The sequence below is a fragment of the Cannabis sativa genome, chromosome X (assembly GCF_029168945.1).
Source record: "Cannabis sativa cultivar Pink pepper isolate KNU-18-1 chromosome X, ASM2916894v1, whole genome shotgun sequence".
NCBI lineage: Eukaryota > Viridiplantae > Streptophyta > Magnoliopsida > Rosales > Cannabaceae > Cannabis > Cannabis sativa.
The window spans coordinates 18,111,371-18,124,121 of record NC_083610.1 but is presented as its reverse complement, the minus strand read 5'-3'; the positions used below and the strand labels follow the sequence as shown (position 1 = coordinate 18,124,121).

At 28.6% G+C, this 12,751-nt stretch overlaps 1 protein-coding gene across 1 annotated transcript; it reads left to right on the top strand.

Moving 5' to 3' along the window:
- The first annotated feature begins 2,655 nt into the window (after positions 1 to 2,655).
- Positions 2,656 to 9,409, top strand: LOC115723387 (cullin-1). The gene is made up of 20 exons (XM_030652897.2): positions 2,656 to 2,898; positions 3,504 to 3,679; positions 3,826 to 3,925; positions 4,205 to 4,390; positions 4,484 to 4,531; positions 4,609 to 4,812; positions 4,905 to 4,982; positions 5,967 to 6,056; positions 6,141 to 6,221; positions 6,314 to 6,373; positions 6,961 to 6,990; positions 7,075 to 7,161; positions 7,254 to 7,403; positions 7,517 to 7,572; positions 7,659 to 7,779; positions 7,896 to 8,057; positions 8,173 to 8,316; positions 8,438 to 8,656; positions 8,757 to 8,924; positions 9,013 to 9,409. Exons 2-20 carry the CDS (start codon positions 3,549 to 3,551, stop codon positions 9,112 to 9,114), a joined length of 2,217 nt encoding a protein of 738 aa, XP_030508757.2. The 5' UTR covers positions 2,656 to 2,898; positions 3,504 to 3,548; the 3' UTR covers positions 9,115 to 9,409.
- The last annotated feature ends 3,342 nt before the right edge of the window (positions 9,410 to 12,751 follow it).

Below are 12,751 nucleotides of genomic sequence, written 5' to 3'. Positions count from 1 at the left end.
AGTTATTTAAGATATTCTGCAAAATTTTGAGAAATTCAGAATAATTTAAAATATAAAAAGCAGTGTTCAAACAGTCTATTTCACACGTATAAAATAAAATAGTCACGGGTGCAACACAATGTTTGAACTCTATTTTTGGCGTGTTAAATTTTTATAAATTTTTTAAAATTTTACAAAATATCTTAAATAACTATAACGTACATGGCTATAACAAAAATTTTGATTAAAAATTATTTTGGATACCGAAACAAATAAGGGTGCATCAGTACATTCATTTTAAGGGGGTGCATTATAGAATTTTCCTATTAAATATATCTATTTAACGAAAATTGTTGGTTTAATAATTTTTTTTCGTTAAAATTAATGGTTAAAACTAACACCGTTAAATTAATTAATTATTTTAGCAAAAAAACTCAATTAATTATTTATCTTTTTTTTCTTTTAAAAAATAGTTTTTAATATTTAAATTTAATTTATTTATTCAGATATAATTTAGATAATTTTTTAAAAATATTATTAATAATAATAATTATTTTTTTGTATAAATTTTAATTAGACCTTAATTAATTTTTTTTGAAAGGAAGACGTTAATTAATTAATCACTCTTTATAATAAATTTATTAGTTATATTGTTCAAAATGTCCAAAATCCTTAAATCAATTAATTATTCTAGCAAGAAATCTTTCAAAGAAAATAATTTTAAATATTTAAATTTAATTTATATATTAAAATATAACTTGAATAATTATTTGAAAATATAATAATAATTAGGGCATTTTACAAAAATATTGGATTTGGGGTAATACTTTTCAATTTTATTGCCACACGGCAGAATTTACATTTATACTGTCCTCCCTTTTTTTTTTTATTTTATACTGTCAATACCAAAACAAAAGTATGAGGCCTCCATCTTTGACAATCACAGACATAACCACCACAACAACACCAGGACAACCGGAAAATAACCATTAATTCCGACAAGATTGAACAAAAGCAGTAAATTCGACGTCAATAAATAATCATGGCAAAACAACGATAAAACAACACTAAAATAATTAAACAAAAGAAAAGAAAAAAATGATTAAAAAAAACAAACAATCTGCTGCACAACCTCAACACCAGATGCAAAATCGACTATATTTGCAAGTCTATTCCTAGAAAATTATAATAAAAAAAACTACTAAAACAACACTGAAACAACACAAAAACAAATGAAGCAAATATAACTACTTAGAAAAATATAAAAGAAACACACACCTCAAAACTCTCTTGTGAGTGAGCTCGTCAAATGTATTTATAGGAGAACTAGAAGAAAAAAACCACAAAAATAGCCAAAGAGAACGAAGAAGAAATGTATTTATAGCCTCCATCTTCTACACTCACAGACAGAACCATCACAACAACACGAGAACACCCAGAAAATACCTATTAATTCCAGCGAGATGGAGCAAGGGCAGTGAAATCGGCATCAAATAAATAAATCATGAAAAACAACAGTAAAACAATACTAAAACAATACTAAAACAAATAAAACAATAAAAGAAAAAAATGATCAAAAATTAACTATGTTGTGCACATCCTCAATACTAAATGTACTATATTTGCAAGAAAGTTCTGGAAAATTAGAACAAAAAAAAAACCACACTAACTCTTATATTTTCAAAAAAAACGTAACTAAGAACTTCAAAAAAATTTTTTAAAAAAAAAGAAGAAGAAAAGAAAAGAAGATGAAGAAGAAGAACTGAACATGAAAAAAAATAAAAATTATGAAAAACAACAGTAAAACAATACTAAAACAATACTAAAACAAATAAAACAATAAAAGAAAAAAATGATCAAAAATTAACTATGTTGTGCACATCCTCAATACTAAATGCACTATATTTGCAAGAAAGTTCTGGAAAATTAGAACAAAAAAAAACCACACTAACTCTTATATTTTCAAAAAAAACGTAACAAAGAACTTCAAAAAATAAAAAAAAAAAGAAGAAGAAAAGAAAAGAAAAGAAGATGAAGAAGAAGAACTGAACCTGAAAAAAAAATAAAAAAGATATGTTGATGGAGAGAAATAGAGAGAACTTGAGAAAGTAGAGAGTGAAAAAAATGAAGAAGATGATGAATAGTAAGAGAGAATAATGGAGAAGTGAGATTAAAGTGAAAGAAATGAATTTGAAATATGTTAGGTGACATATTTTTATCATCAATTTCAATTAAAAAAATAATAATAAAAATATATATGTCACTAAAGTGACAACACATCACACTTTTATACCATTAAAATATAATATAATTTTAATTAAAAGAAAATTAGCAAAAACAAAAAAAAAACCACTGCACACGTTTTTTACAATTTATAATATATATATATTTTTATTTAAAGTTTGCAAAGGCAGTATACTGCCAAAAAAAAAAACAGTACAAAAGTAAATTCCACCGTGTCACAGTACAAACAAAAAAAATGGAAAAAACAGTAATGGGTGTAAATTTCCCTAATAAATATTTATTTTTTATATAAATTTTAATTTAAATTTAAATTTGACGTTAATTAATTAATTACATTTTATAATAAAATAATTAATTATATTATTTATTTTTTATTGTTTAATAAAATTAATTTTAATTAATAATTAAATAATAACAACTAGTTAATACATATATAAAAATAAAAAAGAAAATATTGTTTCTCCGCAGAGTGTCTCCCGCGATTACATAGCGCAGGGGTACTTTTTTTGTTTACTTAGGGCGTTTGGTTTGGGAGCTCAACCAAAACACTCCTCTTTTACTTACTTACCTCCTTCCTTCCTTCTTCTTCATTTCTCTCACCCACGATCTCACACCTTTTTCACTCCAACCCCCTTTTCGATTTCGACTCTCTCTCTACCATTGTCAATTTTCCAGGTGACTTTCCCTCAATTCTGTAATTTCTTCGTCTTTCTCCATTAATATATTTATTTATTACTTCTTATCCTTTTGGTTTTGATTACTGGATTTTATTAATCATTGTTTACTAGTTCTTTTCTATGGGTATTCTTGGTTTTCGTAATTTACGAGTTTGTCTCTCTCGGTTTGTAATCGATTTTTTTTTTCCTTTATCCTCTTGAGTACTTTGGGCGGGGGATCATTGAGCTTGGGTTTTATTGTTTTTGAATTTTGCGTGTTCGAGATACATTGTGGATGCTTCTATTCCTAGTTATGAGTTGTTCGTTGATTTGATTTTCATCATGTTTCTAAGCATGTTTGTTTATATTTGGTGCTGTTTATATACACTAGTTTATGGAATTGATAACATAACTTCTTTTTTTTTAATCAATATGGTATTGATCCTTTTTCTTATCATAATTTTCGTAATGGTAGTAATTTTTCTCTATTGATTTTTTTTCTTTTTTTTAATAAACACCCAGTTTTTGAACTCTCACACTAGTTCAAACAAATTTTCCATTGCAAATATACATAGGAAACACTAGAAACATGTATAATAATTTATTAACCAGTTTAGATTTTAGTGTTGTGTCATTATTTACAGAAGTCTAGTTTGAGGATATCCAAGGATGGATCGTAAAGTTATTGAGCTGGATGAAGGATGGACTTACATGCAAAAGGGGATTACAAAGCTGAAGAGAATTTTGGAAGAATTACCTGAACCTCCTTTCACTGGAGAGGAATACATGATGCTGTATACGTATCCTTTATTTATTTATTTATTTATTATATTTGATGTTATTTTTAGCAAATCTATGAATGTAAAAATGCTCTCTCTCATTGTCCACCTACTGTTTTTTCTTTTTCTGCTTACATTGTATATGCTTTCCTTAATAATATGTAAAGTACCATCTACAACATGTGTACACAAAAGCCCCCGCATGATTATTCTCAACAGCTTTATGACAAATACCGAGAGGCGTTTGAAGAATATATTACGACAATGGTGAGGATTAATTTTTTTCGGTAATAATTTTGTCCATCACAAGGTCTATTGGTTAACCTTTCTTAGCATTGAAATACTTGTTGCTGAGATTGCTTGGTTTGTCATTTTCTTTTTCTTTTGATTTTGAAATTGGACTATTTTAAGTAACAATTACTATGTAGTTATTCAGGAGGGACTCAAACCTTAGGCCCGACTGTTTGAGCTATCCCTTATGGTAGACTTCTTTATAATTTTTCAAAATGTCAATTAATGCATGTTTCATTTATTTATTTATTCTAGGTATTGCCCTCTCTTAGGGAAAAGCATGATGAGTTTATGCTGAGAGAACTTGTGAAACGCTGGGCAAATCATAAAGTTATGGTTAGGTGGCTTTCACGCTTCTTCTTTTACCTGGATCGATATTTCATTGCTCGTCGATCGCTTCCTCCACTCAATGAAGTTGGACTTGCCTGCTTCCGAGACTTAGTTAGTGGCCTCCTATCCTTCCTGGGATAACATGTATATACATGAATAGGATTGTAAACTTATATTACTTCATATTTATTTATGTGCTATCAGGTTTATAGAGAGGTAAATTCTAAGGCCAGAGATGCTGTGGTTGCTTTGGTAAGCTCATGTTTTTGTAGCATGTTGGACTCTTTTAATGTTAATGTGAGCATTAGTAATTAGTGATTGAATACCAGATTGACAAGGAGCGTGAGGGAGAGCAGATTGACAGAGCATTGCTGAAGAATGTTTTAGATATATTTGTTGAAATTGGAATGGGACATATGGAATCTTATGAACTGGATTTTGAGGGACCAATGCTACTGGACAGTGGTGCATATTATTCTCGTAAAGCCTCCTATTGGATTTTGGAGGATTCTTGTCCTGATTACATGTTGAAGGTAGTTTGTCACATTGCTCATCTTGTCACGTATACAATCTGTATATTCTTTTTTGCTGATTATGATTATAACAATTATAATGAAAATTTCAGGCCGAGGAATGCTTGAAAAGAGAGAGAGATAGAGTCTCTAATTACTTGCATTCGAACAGTGAGCCAAAGTTGGTGGAGGTTGGTTAATACACACACATTTATATATTTATAGGAAAGAAATAGTTATGTTTATACAGATGATGGGGCAAATATTTAATTAATATAGGTGATGGGGTATCATCTATATCTTGATCATGTACACTAAAAGGTTTCAATATGGTTTTGGTCTAAAAGCTTGTTGACCAAGTCTTTATCCATAATAGTCATGAAGATGTGATCAGTAAAGTGGTGCATATTATGTCTTTAATGCTTATCCAAAGCCAAATATTATGTAGAAAAATAAATTACATTATCCAAAGCCAAACATGATGTAGGAAAATAACTTAAATTGACCCTAAGATTGTGATAGACATTTATGTATCAATTCATACATACAAATTAATAAGCTTTCTCAAGTGTTAATGGAACTAAAGTGGTGTTTGGTTGGGAGGAATAAAAATATAGGAATGGGAATGGGAATAAGAATAGGAATGAAATGGAATAAAATTTAAAATGCATAAAAAAATTGATAAAAAAATCATTAAATTTTTTTTCTTGTTACATTGGAATGGTCTTTCCTTACTTTTAAAATGGAATAGTCATTTCACCAAAATGGTGGAAAGAGCATTCTAATACTTTAAAATGCAACCAAACAAAGAAATGGAATGAAAATTATTTCCTTTCCATTCCATTTCATTACCTCCATCCAAACGCCACCTAATTTATTATGTCTACATAAGGAATAGAAAGTTGAGTATGCAGTTAGTCTGAATGCTTCTCGACTAAGTGTCTGCTCTTAAAGTAGCAACAAAGGGGTTAAATTAGTAGGGTGGTATGGTATTATGTGCCAAAAGATTATCCTGAGCCAGTTTAATATGTGAATATTCAGTTGACACTGATTTTGTCGTGGACAGTCTTGACTTTAGAATTTAGATGCATGTATGTTCTTAAGGAGTAAACTTTTACCTATCTAAGGTAGATTTTCATTCAATAACATTGATATGTTTCATGTTTTATTTGCAGAAAGTGCAACATGAGCTGTTGGTCGTTTATGCAACCCAATTACTTGAGAAGGAGCACTCTGGATGTCGTGCTCTGCTTCGAGATGATAAGGTTTATAATTACCTTGGAGTAAAGATATCATATCTCGACTGTATTAGATAATGTTGTGATGCAGATTTATGATGTCACTTTTAGGTTGAGGATCTTTCAAGGATGTACAGACTATACCATAAAATTCAGAAGGGGCTTGAACCAGTTGCCAATGTTTTCAAGCAGGTTAGGTTTCATGATTACATTCCATTTTATTTATTTTTGTCTAGTATCTAGTACTCATATGCGTATATATCTTATGCCTTTTCCTTTTACAGCATATTACCAGTGAAGGGACAGCACTAGTCCAACAGGCAGAAGATGCTTGCACTAACCAGGTTCATCATCTTTGCTGATATCTTTGTAGTTTGTTATCCTACTTCATTCTTATAAAGTTGTGTATGCTCGAATTCTTATTATGCGGTTTCATATTAATAGTGTTACATGCAGAATATTTTAATTGATGTTTTGTTCTTTGCATAATCTCTGTACCCATAGCATTTAGAGTTCTTGTGGTCTGTAAGAGATACCTGAGTTTTTAGCATTATGTGAGACTGTACTCTAATGTTGTCCTCATTTAAATTTAGAATGGGGTAGTATTAGGAGCTACATAACTTTCTGTTAAAATTTGCAGTATAAAATGATTACCTTCTTGGATTTATGTGATTTTGTTGTTTAAAGTTAGAATATACACTAAAATTTATGAGACTTTTTTTTTCAAACGGAGTTGGTATGGTCTGGTGGATGTGGCCTAATCTTTCCACTCGATATTTTATTGGTTTATTTGTCTAATAGTTTAATCATATTATAATATATTCATGCTCTGCTGGCTGTGCTTAGCAAGGGCTAAGTTCCATTCATAAAGTTAACAGTTTAGTTAGTTAATTCATCATGGTACTAAGAGTTGACAACTGTGCTTATGCAGGCTGCAAGCGGTGCTAGTGCTCAGGAACAGGTATTTATTTTGCTTCTTCAAAATATGTTTGTTTATTCATCATCTCTGGAAAGTTCAAAAATTGACTCGCTTTGTTGTCTTCAGGTCCTTGTCAGAAAAATCATTGAGCTGCATGACAAGTTTATGGAATATGTGAATGATTGTTTTCTTAACCATACTTTGTTTCACAAGGTTAGAAATCAAAGAGTATAGTAGTTATTTTGGTCTTGCTTCTTCAATTTGTGTGGCTAATTTTTTTTTTTTTTATTATTATTCTCAAATAGGCTTTGAAAGAGGCTTTTGAGGTGTTCTGCAATAAAACTGTTGCTGGAACTTCAAGTGCAGAACTGCTTGCTGCTTTTTGTGATAATATCCTTAAGAAAGGTGGGAGCGAGAAGTTGAGTGATGAGGCTATCGAAGATACTCTAGAGAAGGTAGTTATGGAAGGTTTTCTGCCACAATATGCTTGTTTCTTGTATTGATGTTAGTATTAAGTCTTAAAATGAGGAGTTTAGACTTTGATTTAAAATTTGATATTTTCCTGCAGGTTGTCAAGTTACTTGCATATATTAGTGACAAAGACCTTTTTGCAGAATTTTATCGGTAATTTGCAATTAAATGCTAAACAAGTAAACAATTTTACTTCTTCAATTCCCTTGTTAAATTCTCAATATTGTTTCTTTTTACAGGAAGAAGCTTGCTCGTCGTCTACTTTTTGATAGGAGTGCCAGTGAGGAACATGAAAAATGTATTTTAACTAAGTTGAAACAGCAATGTGGCGGTCAGTTTACTTCCAAAATGGAGGGGATGGTACGTTTACCTATGTACCTACCATATATATTTTAGAGTATGCATCATTACTGATTTTATACAACAATGACATTCCCTGAGATTATTTTGGTGTTTGTTTTACGTATTCCCTTCAGGTCACTGATTTGACTTTAGCTCGTGAGAATCAGACCAACTTTGAGAAGCATCTAAAGGAAAACCCAAATGTAACTCCAGGGATTGATCTAACTGTCACTGTTCTTACCACTGGGTTCTGGCCAAGCTACAAATCTTTTGATTTAAACCTGCCTGCAGAGATGGTAAACATCTTACTTTATAGGAATGTACTAATGCTAATGGAAACAAAGCCTTGAATATTTTTAGCCTTCCCTCATGTTTATACCATTTAAATGTAGATTTTGTTCCATTTTGCAGGTAAAATGTGTTGAGGTGTTCAAGGAATTCTATGAACTAAAAACAAAACATAGAAAACTAACGTGGATTTATTCTTTGGGCACTTGCAACATTAATGGGAAGTTTGAGGCTAAAACTATTGAACTGATTGTTTCAACGTATCAGGTATACAAATAGGTGACATCTTCTCTTCATTGTATAGTATTATTAGAATTTAGAAAGAACTGGGACCACATTATGTAACTGAATCACGGAATCACGAGAAGCATGCTTTTCTTCTTTTCAGGCTGCTGCACTACTTCTATTCAATTCGGCTGATAGGTTAAGCTATTCTGAGATAATGACTCAGCTAAATGTAAACAATGATGATTTGGTGAGATTACTGCATTCCTTGTCTTGTGCAAAGTACAAGATCCTCAACAAGGAGCCGAACACAAAGATTATTTCACCGAACGATATTTTTGAGTTCAACTATAAGTTCACAGACAGAATGAGGAGAATTAAGGTCTAATATGAATCTAAAAGATTTGATGTACCTTTTTTGTTCTTTGTTAAATATTATTTTTTATTAAAGATATTGACTTTCGAAAATTATTCATCCTAAGATTCCTCTTCCGCCAATGGATGAGAGAAAGAAGGTGATTGAGGATGTGGACAAAGACAGACGGTATGCTATTGATGCTGCAATTGTGCGCATCATGAAAAGCCGGAAAGTTTTGGGTCATCAACAGCTGGTTCTGGAGTGCGTCGAGCAGCTGGGTCGTATGTTTAAGGTATTACTCACTCACTCTTGCGTTTTGACATCTAAAAATTGCTCTTTTAGTTTATTGTTTCGCTGCTGATGCTGGTATGAACATGCAGCCTGATATCAAAGCGATCAAGAAGCGAATTGAAGATCTCATCACACGGGACTATCTCGAGCGAGACAAAGATAATGCTAACATGTTTAAGTACTTGGCGTGATATATGGGATGTTGGGTGATTGGCATTGCGGATTCTCCAATTATAGATTTGCTGTAAATGTTGTGCAGCTTGTTTTTACTATTTCTAGGATTTTGAAATAGGAGTGAACTCAGTGAGAGATTTATTACCTTTGAAATTCATTTTTGCGCACTTGAACACTTCACCAATCCTTGAGAAAAGGTTATAGGAATATCCATTTTATGTGAACGAATGAAAGTTGTTATGGCAGATTCTTTTAGGCTGGGAAATTCGAGCTTTTATGCCTAAAGATTCTCCGTCCGTAAAAATATAAAAATTATTTTTGCGGAATCCGTATAACATATTTGTCAAAATTTAATTTTTTTTTTAATGAAAATAGAATTTGTCTAACAAAATAGACAAACATTCAGCAAGAATGTCTTTTCTACTAACTCTAAGAACAAGAAACTCGAGCTAAGAGAACTCGCATTTATATATATGTATATGTATTAATTTATATATTATATATTATGGAAGAGGTTTCAATGGTTACATTTTTATTGTAACCATCATGGTTACATTTTTTTAAGCCATTGGATTACTATTAAATGGTTGTGATTATTTTGGAAATTAAATAAAAATAAATAATAAATAACTTGTAACCTGAAAGTAACCTAATCATTTATTTCCTTATAAAACTTTAATTAAGATTAATTATATTTTAAAATTAAATTAATTATAATTATTAATTAATTTTTTGCAATTCATTACTATATAAGGATCTTTTAGCAATTTATTTTTTTATACTTAAATTATTTAAAATTTTATAGCAAAACTTTTTATAATTTAAAATTATACACATATAATTTCATAATTTAAATTTTATTATACTTGTAATCTTAATTTTAAATTATTACACTTAATTATTTAATTTTTTTATTTAAATATTTAAAAAGTAAAAAATGAAATAAGTTGAAGGACTTTTTAGAAAAAAAAAATGGCTGCACTTGTTATCGATTGATTAGCTTGAGGCCTCATACTTAGTTCATATAATTGTAACAAAATAATTAAATATCATTTAAAAATAATTAATTATTTGAAAATTTATTATAAGAAGAGAATTTTAATTTGTGTCAAAAGAAGTTTAATTTTTGTAAAAAAAAAAATAAATTTTATTGTAAATATTATAATTAAATGGTTTAATTATTAAAATAAGTCAAGTAAGGATTTAAATATAAATAGTAATTGCTAAAAGAGGTCTTGTTAAATATTTAATTAATTATTTTAAGAAAATAGTTAATTATAATTAAATAATTCTAAAAAAGGAATGTCTATTTAATTAATTATTTTAAGAAAATAGTTAATTATAATTAATTAAATCTAAAAAAGGAAAGTTTACCTATTAGTAACCTGCTATTACAGGTTAAAAAAAAATGTAACCATATGGTTACAATAAAAATGTAACCATTGAATAGTCACCCTATATATTATATATTATATATGTATGTTTATGTTTTTATTCTTATATGTTTGATTATTGAGTTCATATATATGAATATGTCTATGGTAGAGATTATTGTTCTGTCCCTGTAGTATAGAAATTTTTGTAACCATAAGTAATAAATCTAATGATTATAAATAAATAAGTAAAGAATAAAAGTTAATTTTTAGCTTGTATTGGATTATTTATTATGTTATTTTAATAATATTTAATTAATAAATATTTATAAATAAAAAAATTAAATATTATTTTTATTCTCTCTTCTCTTTCAATTATCTCTCTTTATTCCAAGATACTGTTTAACAAACTTAATAACATTAATACATGAAAAAAAAAAGTGTTTATTTTATCACTCTTTATTTTATCTCTGCATTAAAAAAAATCATTAAAAATTTGTAAAAAAATAGCTCTTTTTCTTCCAATTGCATTTTATATTGTTCAGCAAACTTAATGAAATCAATACAATCTGAAATCAATAGTTTTATGGCATAGGTGTAAGAGAGTAAGAGCTTCAATCATCTAGTTGTTCTATGAAATGCAATTAGAAAAAAAAGCAATTTTTTTTACAAAGCTTTAATAGTTTTTTTTTAATGTAAAGATAAAATAAAAAGAGATAAAAATTCAAGGTGCATTTAATTAACTGAAATTAACTGTCCTACAAATAAAAGATGACGAAAAATTAGGTTGTTTTTTTTCCTCAAAATATAAGATTAATTTTAGTTGCTAGTTAATTTGTTCAATAACCAATAAAAATTTTAACTTTTCCTATTTTGGTAATATATGTATAACATAAGGACAAAGCCATAATCACCACCATAAAATTATTCTATAAATATATAGAAGCATACATAACCATAACCAAGAAAATAGCTTAACACTACCACATCAACAACTAATCCAAATACCCAAAGCTAAACTAACTAAAGACTTGTTCTACTCTTTCACTCAAAAGTATTTAGATAAATAACCAAATAAAATATTGTGATATACCACCACTCCATAACAACAACTATAGCCACGTATCAAATTCCTCCCTTTGAAGGCTTTCCGTTACACTTAAAAAAGCACAATCCTTTCCTTCTCCTTTGGTCGATCTCCTCTGTTGTTTAATTCTTAATTAGTGTTGGACCGTTTTGAGCCTCTTCTTGTGTAGATGAAACATTGGATGGAGTGAGGTCTCGTACTTCATATAATCGACCCAATCCAATGGGCATTGGGGCGGAGCCAGAATTAAATTCTTGGGAGGGCCAATTATTAAAGGATAAGTATCGACAAAAAAAATTAACAATTGTTTAGCAATAAAAGTTGGTATTTTATATAAAAGATCTATTAACATAAATAAGAAAGAATTTTAAAAACACAGGATCAAAATTTGAAGGGACACTTAATTAATCAATTAATTAAAAATAATAGGATAAATTTATAATACGTGCACTTTTTAAAAGGGGTGTTTTGACACACTTCCTACTGTTTTGACATTTAGGAGAGTTTTTAATTTTTTTTCATGATTGTGTATGGTATAATTATTTAGGATCACTCATAAATTTTTAAAAGATTCTAAATAGTTTGTAGTGTCGAAAAATAAGATTTAAACAAGTACTTATATTCTGTGTTGGAAAAGAAAAAAATAGTTACTGGTACAATAAAATATTTGAATCTTATTTTTGGTAATATGAATTATTTTAATAATTTATAAATTATTTTAAATAATTATAATACATATGATTATAAAAAAAAAATAGATTAAAAAAGAATGTCCAAAGAGATAAAAGGTATACTTAAACAACCTTTTGAAATGTACTATATTTTTTGTTAAATAACATACTTGAATATTTGTAGTAAAATTTAAAAATAATACACTAAATTTTATTTTCCACTCTAATAATTATTTTCTTTTGTATATAATAACAAGCTATTATTAATTTATAAATAATATATTATGATATAAATTATTATAAAAATAAAACAATCTAACAATTAACTATATCACTTTTTACTTTTTTTTCTTTGACTTTTCTGACTATGAGGAATTATGAATTAATGCATGATTTTTGTTCAGAATATATATATTTGTTTTTAGAAATTCTGAGGGAGCCAAGGCCACCCCACCTATGCACATACATCCGCCCTTGAATGGGCAGATGAGAGAGTTTGTGGTTTGTTGGCTCTAACATTGGG

Excerpts from the sequence above, each read along its gene's own strand:
- LOC115723387 (XM_030652897.2), top strand. The coding sequence starts at position 3,549 with ATGGATCGTAAAGTTATTGAGCTGGATGAAGGATGGACTTACATGCAA. Across the intron at positions 4,391-4,483 it reads TTGCCTGCTTCCGAGACTTA|GTTTATAGAGAGGTAAATTC; the intron begins GTTAGTGGCCTC and ends ATGTGCTATCAG. Across the intron at positions 6,222-6,313 it reads TTGCCAATGTTTTCAAGCAG|CATATTACCAGTGAAGGGAC; the intron begins GTTAGGTTTCAT and ends TTCCTTTTACAG.